The following is a 13,326-nucleotide window of genomic DNA, read 5'->3' on the forward strand; positions in this document are numbered from 1 at the left end:
ATTTTGTGCACAACAGCACCTGTAACTCCAGCATCCATGATTATCTTGGAAGACACATAAGCTCTGCAAGAGTTAGCCCTGGTTTGAGTTGGTTTACCTTTGCTACTTCCAGACTCCGCTTCGTCCACGGTGAAAGCCGATCCGGCGATCCACAGTCTTTGAGACTATTATAAGATTTAAAGGGGTCATATGATGTTTATTTTGAACATTATTTTGTGTATTTGGTGTAATGAAATGTGTTTATGCGGTTTAAGGTTAAAACAACACATTTTCCCTGCATGAAAGACACAGAGTCTACTTCTTGTAAGATTGAGACCACCGTACCAGTTACCCGGAGACATTTCAAATTATACCAAACGTGACTGTGAATATTACTTGCATTCATGTTGAACATTATATTTTGCTATTGACCATTCTGAGTGAACTTGTAACACCAGCTATAATAAAACAACCAGTCACACAAAATCTGAGGGGGATCATCCACCAACTATATTTTAAAGTTGTTTTCCTTTTTAACCCCAGTACAATATAAAACAAAAGAAACACAGAAAAATACACCATTGCACCTGATCACATACAGACATGAAACCACACTACCTTATAACACTCTCCTTAAAGGAGTAGAGAATCACAGATGAACATTGTTGTTGGAGCTCACAGTGGTTAATGTCCATATTAAGCATCCATTTCCCATTCCAGAACAAGCATCAAGGTATATCCCAAGAAAACTCAGTCCAAACGAATAATCAGGATGAAATAGTCCTTACTCTTTTCAACCTCATGGTTGATGGTTGGCACAGCCCATACACCCACAAAAGAAAACCCTCTGTATACAAACAAAATTAAATAATCAGACCAAACACGAAACATTACATATACACACTTCATCCAACAAAAACCAAAAACATCACTTACATTGAGCTGAAAGAACAATGATGTTCCTCAAAATAGGGCTCATACAATGGCTTGAACAAAGGTGAGCTCCTAGCCCTTCCAAAGCACATGGCTACCCTCTTACTCACTTCCTTATAAAGGGTGAGCTAGAATAGTTACCTTCCCCAACTCCCCCTAGTGCCAGGGATGGGAACTACAAAAGAAACAGTGGTGACTGTTACAATATAAAAACTCTTTAAATATAAAAAACGTACTTACAGTCCGTGAGTCAGAACAGCCGGCATTGTAGTCTACTCTACCAGGATCAGGAAACGGTCCTCCATAAAATGTGCTGCACACATCTGAATATTTGGGTTGAAGTGTTCTGGAACAGTGTTGTAAATACAACTTAACCACTAATTTCTAGTCGTGTCCATTTTTGGAAGGCCAAACAAAGTAGTTTCGCTTTCACAACGAAACACACAGCGCCTTCACGACATGGCGGCGGCAACAACAATACTATAGTGAGAATAAAAGTTACGCCTTCTTTCTTTGTGTGAATATTTGGCCGGCGTTATGCAAATCTTCCCACATAGTGACGTAGACATGTGGGGGCGTGTTAGAACGAGCCGTTTTAGGTAGGCGTGGCTGACTCTTAACTTTTATAAAGAATATCTCTTTGGATTTGAGACTTTAGTCTTTGCAACTTTACAGATCTTCTTTATGCACCAAGAGCTTGTAACACTCCAAAGAGAAAGGAAAAATTTAAATCGCATCATATGACCCCTTTAAAAAATATATAACACACCTAATGCATGGCATTCACATCAGGAAAATGTGGAAAAATTTCTAAAAGACAGACATTAACACATAACTTACCAGCAACACAACATCAGATGAGCATCTAATTTTAGCATCTGTGATAAAGCAATACAAAAATACACACACAGGTATTTATCTTCTGCAGGTTACATGTCCTTTACCCATTTGTAAACTCTGGTAACGTTATACTTTACTATTTTTGAAAGGTAATAACGATAGCGATTTTCTTACCTCATTTTGCCAGTATGTTTGCAGGACCTCACAGATCACATCTGACCCTTCTTGTGTTCACATTCCAGTTTTTGTTCTCCGTTTACATGTCACGACTCAAATTCGCTCAAAATAAAAATTTTACTGGCACATATAAAATAATTCGGGACCGATAGAGCAGTTTCAACGAGCAGCAGCTCACATTCAGCCGCCTCACTCAGAACATTACAGTTTTTGTTCTCCGTCGACATGTCACGACTCAAATTCGCTCAAAATCAAAATTTAACAGGCAAATATAAAATAATTCGGGACCGCGACCCAGCAGTTTCAACGAGCAGCAGCTCACAGTCAGCCCACAGTCAGCCGTCAGAAAGACGATGGTCATATTTTCAAATTTAGAAAGGCGCGAACAGTTTCATTGTCCAGTTTCCTGGATGACACGCAGATTAACCAATCATGATCAAAGCAATACGTAAATAAGTAAAACAACCAATAGGAATTGTTTCAGTGTGAAAACGCAGCGAAATGTATTTAGTTTTATTGTTGTTAATGATGATAATATTTAACATATACCTTTAGATTTTAGAAAAGGTTTCATGATCAAAATATTGTAAAATGCTATTAAAATAATAATAATTATCTTAAATAATTTAATATTAATAATTTAAAAGGCAGAAATTTATTTTGTATGCTGTTGAAGACATAAGTTGATTCAACATACAGATCTCGTAAAAAAAATTTTATGTTGATTTAAAAGTGTTTTTGTTAACCTTTTTCAACCATTTGGCATTAAACATTTTTCAAAGTTGTTTCAACGTTGAAACAACAGCTGTCATTATTTCAACCATATTTCAACATTGAAGGTTGGTCATGTGCCGGCTGGTTTTCAACCGTTCAGCATTAAACGTTGTATCAACGTTGTTTCAAGTTAAAACAACAACTGACCTTATTTCGACTATATTTCAACGTTGAAGGTCGGTCATGTGCCCCACACACGGGGTAAAAGGCTCAGCAGCATGGAGTAAGGCACACGGTATTGATACTAATACTTCAGCTAAAATAATGGGTTTTTTTTTTTAATAATGTCTAAGTTAATACTTGTTCAAAACAATCACTTTAGCACATTTTGTACTATTTTCTACTTATTTTGAAAAATAAAATAATTATTTTTTTTCAATAAATATATTGTCATTAAAATATGTTCCTATAAAAATATATATTTTTAAATACAGAAACAAAATCGATTTAATAAGTAAAGATTCTGAAAGCATTGAAGGAGATCCAATAATAATTGAATATATATTTACAGTAGTAACAACAAATTATATTTTATTATATGATATGATTAATATCATGTTTTTAGATAGCCTATGATGGTTTAATTCTAAACGGTGATTATCTCTAATATGGACACCCAACACAATATATGATATTATTTACCATCTGAATCTAACCATGTCATGCATGGGCGTTGCTAGGCCATTTTAGTAGACAAAATGACTACTCAGCCCCCCTAAAATTTAGCGATTAGCACCACAAACTGTACACGAATTCATGATTGCCTCAGTCCCCTTTAAATTTCATCTGACAACGGCGGCAGACTTCGATCGGTTCCTCCCCGTCTTTCAGCGCGTTCTTTTTCAACCCGCAGACCGCGGCAGCGCAGAGCGAGAAACAGAGGGCAAGGTGTGTGTTTATCGATAGATTGTTATAATATCTGCATCTGTTTAGTTTTTTTGTCATAAATACAGTTTAAAAATTATCATGGGGTAGCAATCGGTTCCCCATCTACTGTAGTCTAAGTTTTCGCTGCATTCACCCCTCCTCATCACATCACAGCTGTTTCCTCCAGTGAAAATGAAGCACATATGAACGCATACTTTACAAAACGATCATGCTGCCATTTTCATTTTCATTTGAATGAATGGATATATATATATATATATATATATATATATATACCCTCATTGGGGGCTGAGCCCCCCTAAAATTAAAATCCTAGAATCGCCCCTGAATTATGTCATGTCAACAAATGGAAAAGTCAGCCATCTATTAATTATCATGTTAATTACTGTGCGCCTTTAGCCCCAACAGCAGGGGCGCTTACCCAAATACCATACGTTTACATATTCTTTCGTTATTTAAAAACTGTTGCTTTAATTATCTTAAACAAAACGGAAAATCATAAAGAAGACCTTTGTCTCAAAATGTATGCATTAATTTTAGCGATTCTCGTTTGCTACTTAAATCTATGACATTTTAAAAAACATAAAATAGTAAGCACAGAATCAGCTTTGCACTGCTGCGCGCGATCGCGTCAAGCATCAGACAAAAATACACGTGCATCTTGAAAAGCGGATGTTTTGGAAAGTGCTACGCCACGTTTTTGTGCCATCTAGTGGTTTAGATTAATAATATCAAAGGTGTCTTTTACCTTGGGGCGCCTTTAGCCCCGTTGTACCCTACCTGTGAAAAGCCTAGCAGCCGCATTTTGAACCAGCCTTTTACCCCGGGGCGCCTTTAGCCCCGTTGTACCCTACCTGTGAAAAGCCTAGCAGCCGCATTTTGAACCAACTGAAGACGATTTAACAATACTTGGCTAATACCCACATACAGTGAGTTACAGTAATCCAGTTTTACAGAAATAAAAGCATGAATAATCCTTTCAAAATCACTGGAGGACAGAAACGGTTTAACCTTTGCTATTGATCTTAAATAGAAGAAACAAGATTTGACCACGGAGTTGATCTGTTTATCAAATTTCAAAGAGCTATCAAATTGGACACCAAGGTTCTTCACCACAGATTTACAGAAGAGAGCTACATTGCCCAAGTCAAAAGAGTTTTGGGTGTCAGGAACCCCGAACAGAGTTTATTTCAGATTATTTCAGTTTTGCTTTCATTCAAATTCAGATAATTTTGTGACATCCAATATTTGACTTCATGTAAACAACTCAATAGTGACTCAAAAGAGCTTTTATCCTGTTTCGGCAAAGGTAGATACACCTGAGTGTCATCTGCGTAACAATGAAAAGATACTCCTTGCTTATGAAATATAGAACCTAAAGGTAATATATAATGAAAACAAGACTGGGCCAAGAATGGATCCTTGTGGAACTCCACTAGACAATGGGGCCTATATCTTACGAGTTATTTTAAAGCCCTTAATATAAAGCATGTCTCATGTTTAGGACAAATTGTATAATGTACTTTTCCCACGCAGCAGCTCACTGTGTGTCCTCCGCTATTATTCAGATGCGCTCGTATCAAACTACTATAACCAGTATTGCGTACCGTCGTTTATAAAGAATACATCGATATATCAAACTCGATATACCGCCCAGCCCTAGGTCATCTTGCAAGTCTTTGGCTGTACAATGCAGGTTTTTCTCAGTTGCTCTAATCAAACATTTTATGATATTGTGATTTTTGTTTCAACACCCTTGAGGGTTTTCTGGTACAACACATTTTAAGCTAAGGAATACGTCTGCCAGCTGTGTCTCTAGGAACGTTTAATGTCTTGGAAATCTTCATGTAGCATTAGACTTTCTAATGTAATAAAACAATTTATTTTCTATAGCTTTTGTGAGAGCTCTGTTGAATTTGCCATACTCAACTTCAGCACATTGGCTAAGTTAATGTATGTGTAACAGCTCAAGCTAATTCAGTTTTGTTATAGAGTTTCTAAAGGCTTAATTGTGTTTTAAGACAATTTTGTTCCTCACCGTACAAATAAGTGACTTAAAAACAGCAATGTTGAATAGGAATTTAATAATTATGACAGCTAAAAATCCCAAAGCTCAAAAATATTATATTATGACACAATCACCAGTAAACTGTTATAGGTGTAGTTTTTATAAAATCCTGGATCTTCAGAAAGCTTGTATTTGTAAAGTATTACAGTCTCTGGGGGGTTGAATAATTTTGATTGCAACTGTAGTTGCATTGAGGCAGATTTAGAACGAGGATTATGAAGAAAAGGAAGTAAGTAAAACACACACACAAATATTAGTCAGTTATTAGTCCTATTGCTCAAAAATATTATTGACACGGTCACTTTTAATATACCAGTAAACTGTTATAGATGCAATTTTTATAAAATCCTGGATCTTCAGAAAAGCTTGTATTTGTAAAGTACTGCAGTCTCTGAGGGGTTAAAATATTTTGATAGCAACTGTAGTTGCATTGAGGCAGATTTAGAACAAGGATTATGAAGAGAAGGCAATAAGTAAAACACACACACACACAAATATTAGTCCAGTTCAACAGCAACAAAGAATCCAAACACAAATCAAATCAAGTCAGCCCAGCCAATGGCCATTTAGAATTTTATTGAATAATAATTTTTAGAGAGAGAATCCAACTCCCAGGCTATTTACCCACCTAGACAGGATAATAATGATCTGAGCAATGATGCATGTGGAGCAGTTCAGTATCTAGAGGGGGCTCGCTGTGATTCTGTTTGAGAGTGATCAGTGTCAAAGACAAACAATAGCTAGTGTGATCCTATTTCACCGAACACACCCCTGCATAAAAGCCCAGCACAGGGGAGTCTGTGTGTGCTATGTGAGTAGTGAGATTAATATCAGAGGAAATATGGGTCACTGTGGCAGGCAGGCAGTATGCAAGTGTTGCTGCGGCAACCACACAGATGTTAGCGAAGAGATTGTTCAGCTGTTTTGAGTCCCAAGGGAAGTCTCAGTCATCTGCGCCTACTGTTCTGCAATCACCAGGAACATAATTAGAGAGTGCCACTGTTTAAATTAAACTTCTCTATGCGGTATAACATTAAATGAACCTTTTCTTGCTGTAGCAACTGCTATCCTGTATAATATAACTAGCATTATTACACAAAAATAATAACTTTTTTGTACCATTTCAGTTACAAATTAGGGTTTCTAAGGCAATTTTATAATCTACAAACTTAAACTGGCAATGTGGGTCATTTTCAATCTAAAATATTTAATGATAATAATAATAAATAAGTCAAATTAATGTTTGTTAGCCAACTCATAGCCCCTGAACCAGATTCCTAGTCTACAAACATGATTGTCACAGACTATCTATCTAGCTTTTGTACCTGCAGTGTGCAACATCAAAGGCTCAGGAAAAATCTCCTTTATCCCTTAATTAGAAATTCTTTGCTGCAGCATGTCAAATTGCAATGCAAATGGAGCTGAAAAGGTTGTCTCACTTCATCTTCAGTCCATTCAGTGCCCACAGACACGGTTTCCACAATCACAGATTGGAAGTGCAACAAAGACTCCCCAGGGTGTGGGATTCCATACCGGTGCCCTGTCTGTACAATGGTTAGGGACATTCTGAACTTCTAAGACTCACCACATGATGTCGGCCTCTACATACCAGTAATTGCCTACGATTGTGAAGAGGCTCAAATGTCGCTAAAATGGATCAGTGTGTCTTGTAAGGCCTTCGCGCATTGCAGTGGTTTGAATCAGAGATGGACACGTGTAGTAAAAACTGACTAGACAAGAGTTTTACTGACAACAGTTTTTGCTGCCTCGAGTTTACCCCAGTAGATCGCTGCCAGCTGTATAAACGTGTTTATTTACAGATTTGTGTTTATTGAACACTCCGGCCATAATGTTTCAGTGATAGCATAGGTTGTGTTTTTGAATTACCTTTTGAGAAGAATATCTATCTATCTATCTATCTATCTGTCTGTCTGTCTGTCTCTGTCTATCTATCTATCTATCTATCTATCTATCTATCTATCCCTCCCTCCCTCTATCCCTCCATCCATCCATCCATCCATCCATCTATCTATCTATCTATCAGTGTCACCAAAGCTGTATTGGCAGGATTGTCAGTATTTACATTATTAAAGCTTTTATATAAGCTACCGAAATAAAAAATAAACAGGACGACTTAAGTAATTATATAAAATGGGAAAGACATTAAAAGGAGACAAAGTACAGTTAAAATAAAATAAAATGGGGTGAATTCACATATATACCAAATTTAAGAAGTATACTACATCGATAGATTGTTAGCTACAAATGATTATTATTAATAATTACAATATTGCCATACTGAAATTCAGAACAGAGACAATAAATGTGAAGTAAATAAAGAAATGAAGAGGAAAATGAAACAAAGGGGGACAAAAAATCTCTATATTCACATTATCTCACTAGTTTATAAAAACGGGAATGGTATGCTTTATAAAATATCTCAAACTTGCTAAAAAATGATTTCTTCATAGCAGTAGTACAGTAAACTATATTATATAACTACTTAAATTATTAATTAATGTACATATATTTATTTATGTATTTCTACCAGCTTACGCCACTACTACTTTTTATGCTACTACTGTGCAAATCTATTGTTCAGTTTTTGCCACTTTACCAGTGTATATGTAGCTTTTTATTGTGCTGCTGTGTACGAGAGAGAGAGAGAGAGAGAAAGAGAGAGAGAGAGAGAGAGAGAGAGTGCGAAAACGGCTCGTGGACACAATGGATTTGTGAACGAAAGGACTTTTCGTTAATTAAAGGACGGAGTCTTCGATGAGCACGAGAAACAAGGTATGTCCAGTTTCTGAGGAGAGCGGAGGAAATCAAAAATGTCCGTTGATTCTAACGGTAGAACCGTTATTTGGACGGTAGAGGATGCAGGAAGCGACGTCGCCGAGTCGAGGCATCATTGCAGAGAGCGGGGCCGCTCGCTCCGCAGGGTCCTAGTGTGATGTTTTGACAGGCTGCAGCTTCAATCTGTTGACACTCCTTCAACACAACTGGCGGCGCAGAAAAGATATATCTTACAGTTTACGATTTTAATTAGCGATATGGTCTGTCTTGCATATCTCGATGTAAAGCGGAATTAAAACGACAGCTGATGTTTCGCTGGTTGATTCATGCTGCCCAGATAAGTAAATATACTGGCAGCAGCAGCAGCATGGGATCACAACAAAGCCTGCCTGTCCATGCCAGTATGCGTGGTATTTCCCAAGAATTCATGCACCGTTTTATATATCAAATGACTTGAAATTGTCTCAAGTTCCTGTGACTCTGTTTACGGTTCCGTTCATGATCAGACTTCCTTTATCTGACAGAAAGATCAATTTGTTGTCTACAGAGATCCAACCCTGTTGGAAAATCCAGCTTAAACTGGGAGCTGTGTTTGTAACATGGTGGCTGGGCTCTAGTTCATTTTCTTGCTGAATTTTGACCAGCTACTATGTTTTAAAAACCAGCCTGGTCATCTTAAGAGGCTTTGTTGCCGGTCTAAGATGGTCTGCCAGCTAATGACCATCTTAGACCATCTAGAAACGAGCTACCATGTCCCAAAGCACAGCTATCAGCCTCATTTAAATACCTTTGTCTGCCAAACTGAATGATTTGTGTTTAAAACTATTTGAAATCAGTGTTATGTAAGATGTAGTCTACACCTCAAAGTACATCTCAAGGAAATTTGAGTCATTACGGAAGTGTTTTGCATCACTGCGTAAACCCGTTCCTTTGTAGTCTTTAATATTGTTGTGATTTTTATGTAGGACTACTTTTTTTTTTAAAGGTTGTAGATTAAAAATTGGTCTTAGATCTTCATTTACTCTTGTTTTAGTGCAATTTTAAGTGAACTGTAAAAGTAAGAGGCGTCTGAGAATGCAGCTTTTCTGGCTTTATGACCCTGGGGCATGTGTGTGGCCATGGCAGAGCTGTCAATGGATGCTCAAAAACCATATTAGGGTACTAAACATGTAGGCATTTGCCCTGTACAGTTGCTGTTGTTTTATATATACTTTATGTAGTGGCCCCACTTGATTTGTCAAATTAGCTGTCAAAAGTATTTAGACAGTACATAGGCTGCACTTAAAAATTAATGCATTCCATTGCATTAGATGCAAAATATCAAATCAAGTTTCATTTAATGTCTTTCTTAGTGAACTGGCTTTATGTATGAACTCTATTCATTTGTCTGCAAATGCCACTTGGTTAAATGTTTTCCATTTAAATGCACAGATTCAGGTCATTTACACGTGCTTCACACAGCTACAATTAATCTCTCTCTCTCTAATTACTGCATTAGACTGCATTTATAACTGCACTATGGCTCGGGCCTTCACAACTAGGTCTAAAATGATGTTGTGGAACTAGCAACTGAGGCTTGAGACTTGATGCTTGTGAAATTAGTCCTACATGCAAGAGTGTTTTAAGGACAAAAACCTGACAAATGTCTTGAAATACGTCATCTGAACAATGTCTTGTGGTAACTGTAGTATAAGCGGAACAACTGACTTCGGGCCATTGAATTATTAGAAAAATAATGCTCCGCTTGGTGTAATGGCTGCATCACCACCTCGTGTGTGCATTATTTTTCTGATAATTCAGTGGTCCGTCATCAATTATTCCTTGCATATTTCTTATAAAATATGTCAATTATTTCTGTCTTATTCATACTTTCTCCTTTTCTCTGTTTTGCAGCTGATAATATGGACTGATCCTGAAGGCTGCCACTTCTTATTCATGCAATAAGGAGGAGAAGCAGAGGGCTATGCTGTTTCTGCTCGTCTTTACTGCTGTTTGATTAACCATGATGAAGACTGAACCCCCATCTGCAGCCAGCGGCAGCGCCAGCACCATCCTCGTAGCAAGAAGCGCATCACCGCACAGAAACGCCTATGAAGCTGGAATTCAATCTCTCAAGCCAGTAAAAGATTCCAGTGCTGCTAACGGGGAGGATGGGAAACCTCGACCACAGGGCCGGGGCCGCAGGTACGGCTCTAATGTGCACCGCATCAAGAATATGTTCATGCAGATGGGTTCTCCTGGGGAAGAAGAGGATCCGTCGAAGGCCAAAGACCAGGCAATCCGACTCTCCCTCCCCAGAGCAAGCAGTCTGAATGAGAATGTGGATCACAGTGCGCTGCTCAAACTCGGCGGGACTGTGTCAGAGCGAGTTAGCCGCTTCGATGGAAAGACCGACGGTAGCAGCTTCCATGGACCAAGCACAGGCTTCTCCAAGCTACAGGAGACACGGAAGATATTTGAGCAGCGTCACCTGCAGGAGAAGCAGGCTGCGACTAATCGAATCCTGTTAAAGAAAGAGCGGGCGTCGGGGTTCCAAGACAGCCGTTTGGATGTGGTGGTTCGCTTCAATGGCAGCACAGAGTCATTGGACAGACTGGACGCGGGAGACTGTCGCGCAGATGCAGTGTCCCCTACAGTCAGCCAGTTGAGCGCAGTGTTTGAACGAACAGACCAGCGCAACAACCTTCACCGACCATCTTCAACCTCCCCACTGCCTTCTCACGGGGTAGGCTCTACCCCGGGCAAGGTGGGAGGAATCAGCTCCAAAATTGTCACTAGAAAGGGACGAGTCTCCCCTCCGACAGAGAATCAAGAGGAGGGAGCTCAGCGCAAAGACCAAGAGGCTGCACCTGGGAGTCCGAAGAGTAGAACAAGCTTCCAAGCTGATGGACCCAAAAGCAAATTATCCGAGGATGTGGCTTCTGGCAGTGCTGGTACGGATTTCAATACGTCCAGGTCAGAAGAGATCCATAATGCATCGGGCAAGGATTCCAAACCAGAGGGGCATGCAGCACCAGAAGCACCGGATGCAGGGAGCAGACTGGTACAGGCGGATGTCCACGCCTCTTTGGAAAATGGGGAGGCCACCAGCAGCCATGAGCCCTCAGAACAAAAGGAGGAAATTGGACAGGCCTGCGCTGAGGAGGAATCCCACAGAGAGGATATCTCAGAAGCAGACCTGGTGGACATCAGTGCGTACAGCGGGATTGGAGAGGACTCTGGTGGTAGTCAGCTGGATGAAGATGAGGAGGCTGAGGATGATGGTGCTTACGAACCAGAATCCAGCTGTTCAGAAATCCCTGGGCTGCCTGTAGAAGATGAACCACCCCCCAGCAGGAAGATTTGTTTCAGTACAAACCCCATCAAGGTAAGTGCCTAAAACACGTGAAAGCAAGGACAGAAATAAACGCCTTGTGTAATAAATTAAATTAAATGTATTAGCGTGACGGCAGGGGCGGGACAATAGTTGGGGGGGACAATAAACATAAAATTTCTCAAGAGCAATTTTTGAAGGGGACACTAAAATTGTACTTATAAGGAAAAGTTTACACAGAAGAAAGCCTTACTACTATTAGTGTAACAGGGAGACCGTGCCAAATTAGACAACTTCAAGCTGTTGTGGTCGCGCAGCGACAGCGGTCGTGTCCGTTGTAGACATTACTATCCGTCAAGCAGGTAATGTTATTATTGCTAACATAGTGGACTCATCGAAAAATACATTGGCATCATCTGAATTAAAGAGAAAATAATCACTTCATCCGATGTTTAAGTGAATAAAATAGCCTTGACAGCCTTGGAGTTCCACAACTATTGACTTTGTTCTCGCTCACCGGACTTGTGTGTGTGTATCTGTGTGATGCAGGGTTGCCAGGTTTTCAACCCACGGACATGAAAAACCCGCGTCAACAGTGTTAAAGTAACCCAATTGGCAACACTGAGGTGATGTAAAAGAGGAAAGCAGGCATTTGGACCAAAGCACTGTGAGGCAAGGGAGGGGGAGACTCAAAATGTTTCTAAACTTAAAACCCATTTTTGCCCCGTTTGCGTTTGTGTTGTTTTACTACTTACAAAGTTATTTAAAGTATAAAAGGTTATTTACATTACAATACACAGCGTGGTTTTTAATCATATTTTTAGGGGGGACAACCCTCAGATAGTGACGAACGTGGAAGCGCAGGGGAGAGATCAAAACAAAACAACGGTCACTAATTAGAAGTACAAAACGAGGATTTGTAAAGAAAAATGTCGGAGGATTTCATATAAGCCAAGAGGAGACTGGTTTTCAATTCAATTCAATTCAAGTTTATTTGTACAGCGCTTTTCACGATACAAATCATTGCAAAGCAACTTTACAGCAAATTAAGTTTCTACAATATTTAGTGGTAGCTTATCAGTGGTGACTGTCAGTTAATGTACATATGGCAGAAATGTATGGAGAAATCAATTAAAGACGTAATCAAACAGATGATGAACACTATTAACATCTGAGGTCCTTGGCATCATCTCTTCTCAGGTGTTCTGGATCCAGACTGAAGCTTGTGTAAAATAGAGACAATAGAGACATGCAGTGGGAGGTGGTCCAGGTTGTGTAAAGGATGGGTGTGTTCTGATGAACCATTTACAGGAAGAAAACATTATGTAATCCCAAAAGGACGGTCTGGCAGATCTTTATCCATAGGAGTGAGAGAAAAATACTTTCCCCCCACTTTTTTTCTTTAGCGATCCCAAAATGATTAAAAATAATTTTGAAAAGTAATAGTGTATGATTTAGGCTAAAACTCGTAATTATTTCGGATGAATAATTACTAATAAATAAATTGATTTTTTTATGACAGTTTTCCATGTTAATGTAGTTTACTTCAAGATGCACC

General features: G+C 39.0%; 1 protein-coding gene and 1 long non-coding RNA gene across 3 annotated transcripts in view; one reads left to right on the forward strand and one right to left on the reverse strand.

Annotated features, from left to right (window-relative positions):
* Positions 1 to 515: 515 nt before the first annotated feature.
* On the reverse strand, positions 516 to 1,101 carry LOC107667749 (uncharacterized). Its single transcript, XR_001631813.1, has 2 exons — positions 916 to 1,101; positions 516 to 826 (listed from the first exon to the last, which is right to left on the reverse strand). It is a non-coding gene; the product is annotated as an uncharacterized LOC107667749 (long non-coding RNA).
* Positions 1,102 to 8,361: 7,260 nt separating this feature from the next.
* LOC107667750 (neurabin-2-like) overlaps positions 8,362 to 13,326 on the forward strand; it is a 67,746-nt gene continuing 62,781 nt past the window's right edge. For both annotated transcript variants that reach the window (XR_001631814.1, XM_016459468.1), the window contains exons 1-2: positions 8,362 to 8,452; positions 10,374 to 11,822. Coding sequence is in view for 1 of the 2 variants with exons in the window: in XM_016459468.1 (XP_016314954.1) it covers positions 10,458 to 11,822 (1,365 nt within the window). In the remaining variant the exon portion in view is untranslated. The remainder of the gene's footprint in view (positions 8,453 to 10,373; positions 11,823 to 13,326) is intronic.

The sequence above is a fragment of the Sinocyclocheilus anshuiensis genome, unplaced genomic scaffold (genome assembly GCF_001515605.1).
Source record: "Sinocyclocheilus anshuiensis isolate Anshui unplaced genomic scaffold, SAMN03320099.WGS_v1.1 scaffold1563, whole genome shotgun sequence".
Lineage (NCBI taxonomy): Eukaryota > Metazoa > Chordata > Actinopteri > Cypriniformes > Cyprinidae > Sinocyclocheilus > Sinocyclocheilus anshuiensis.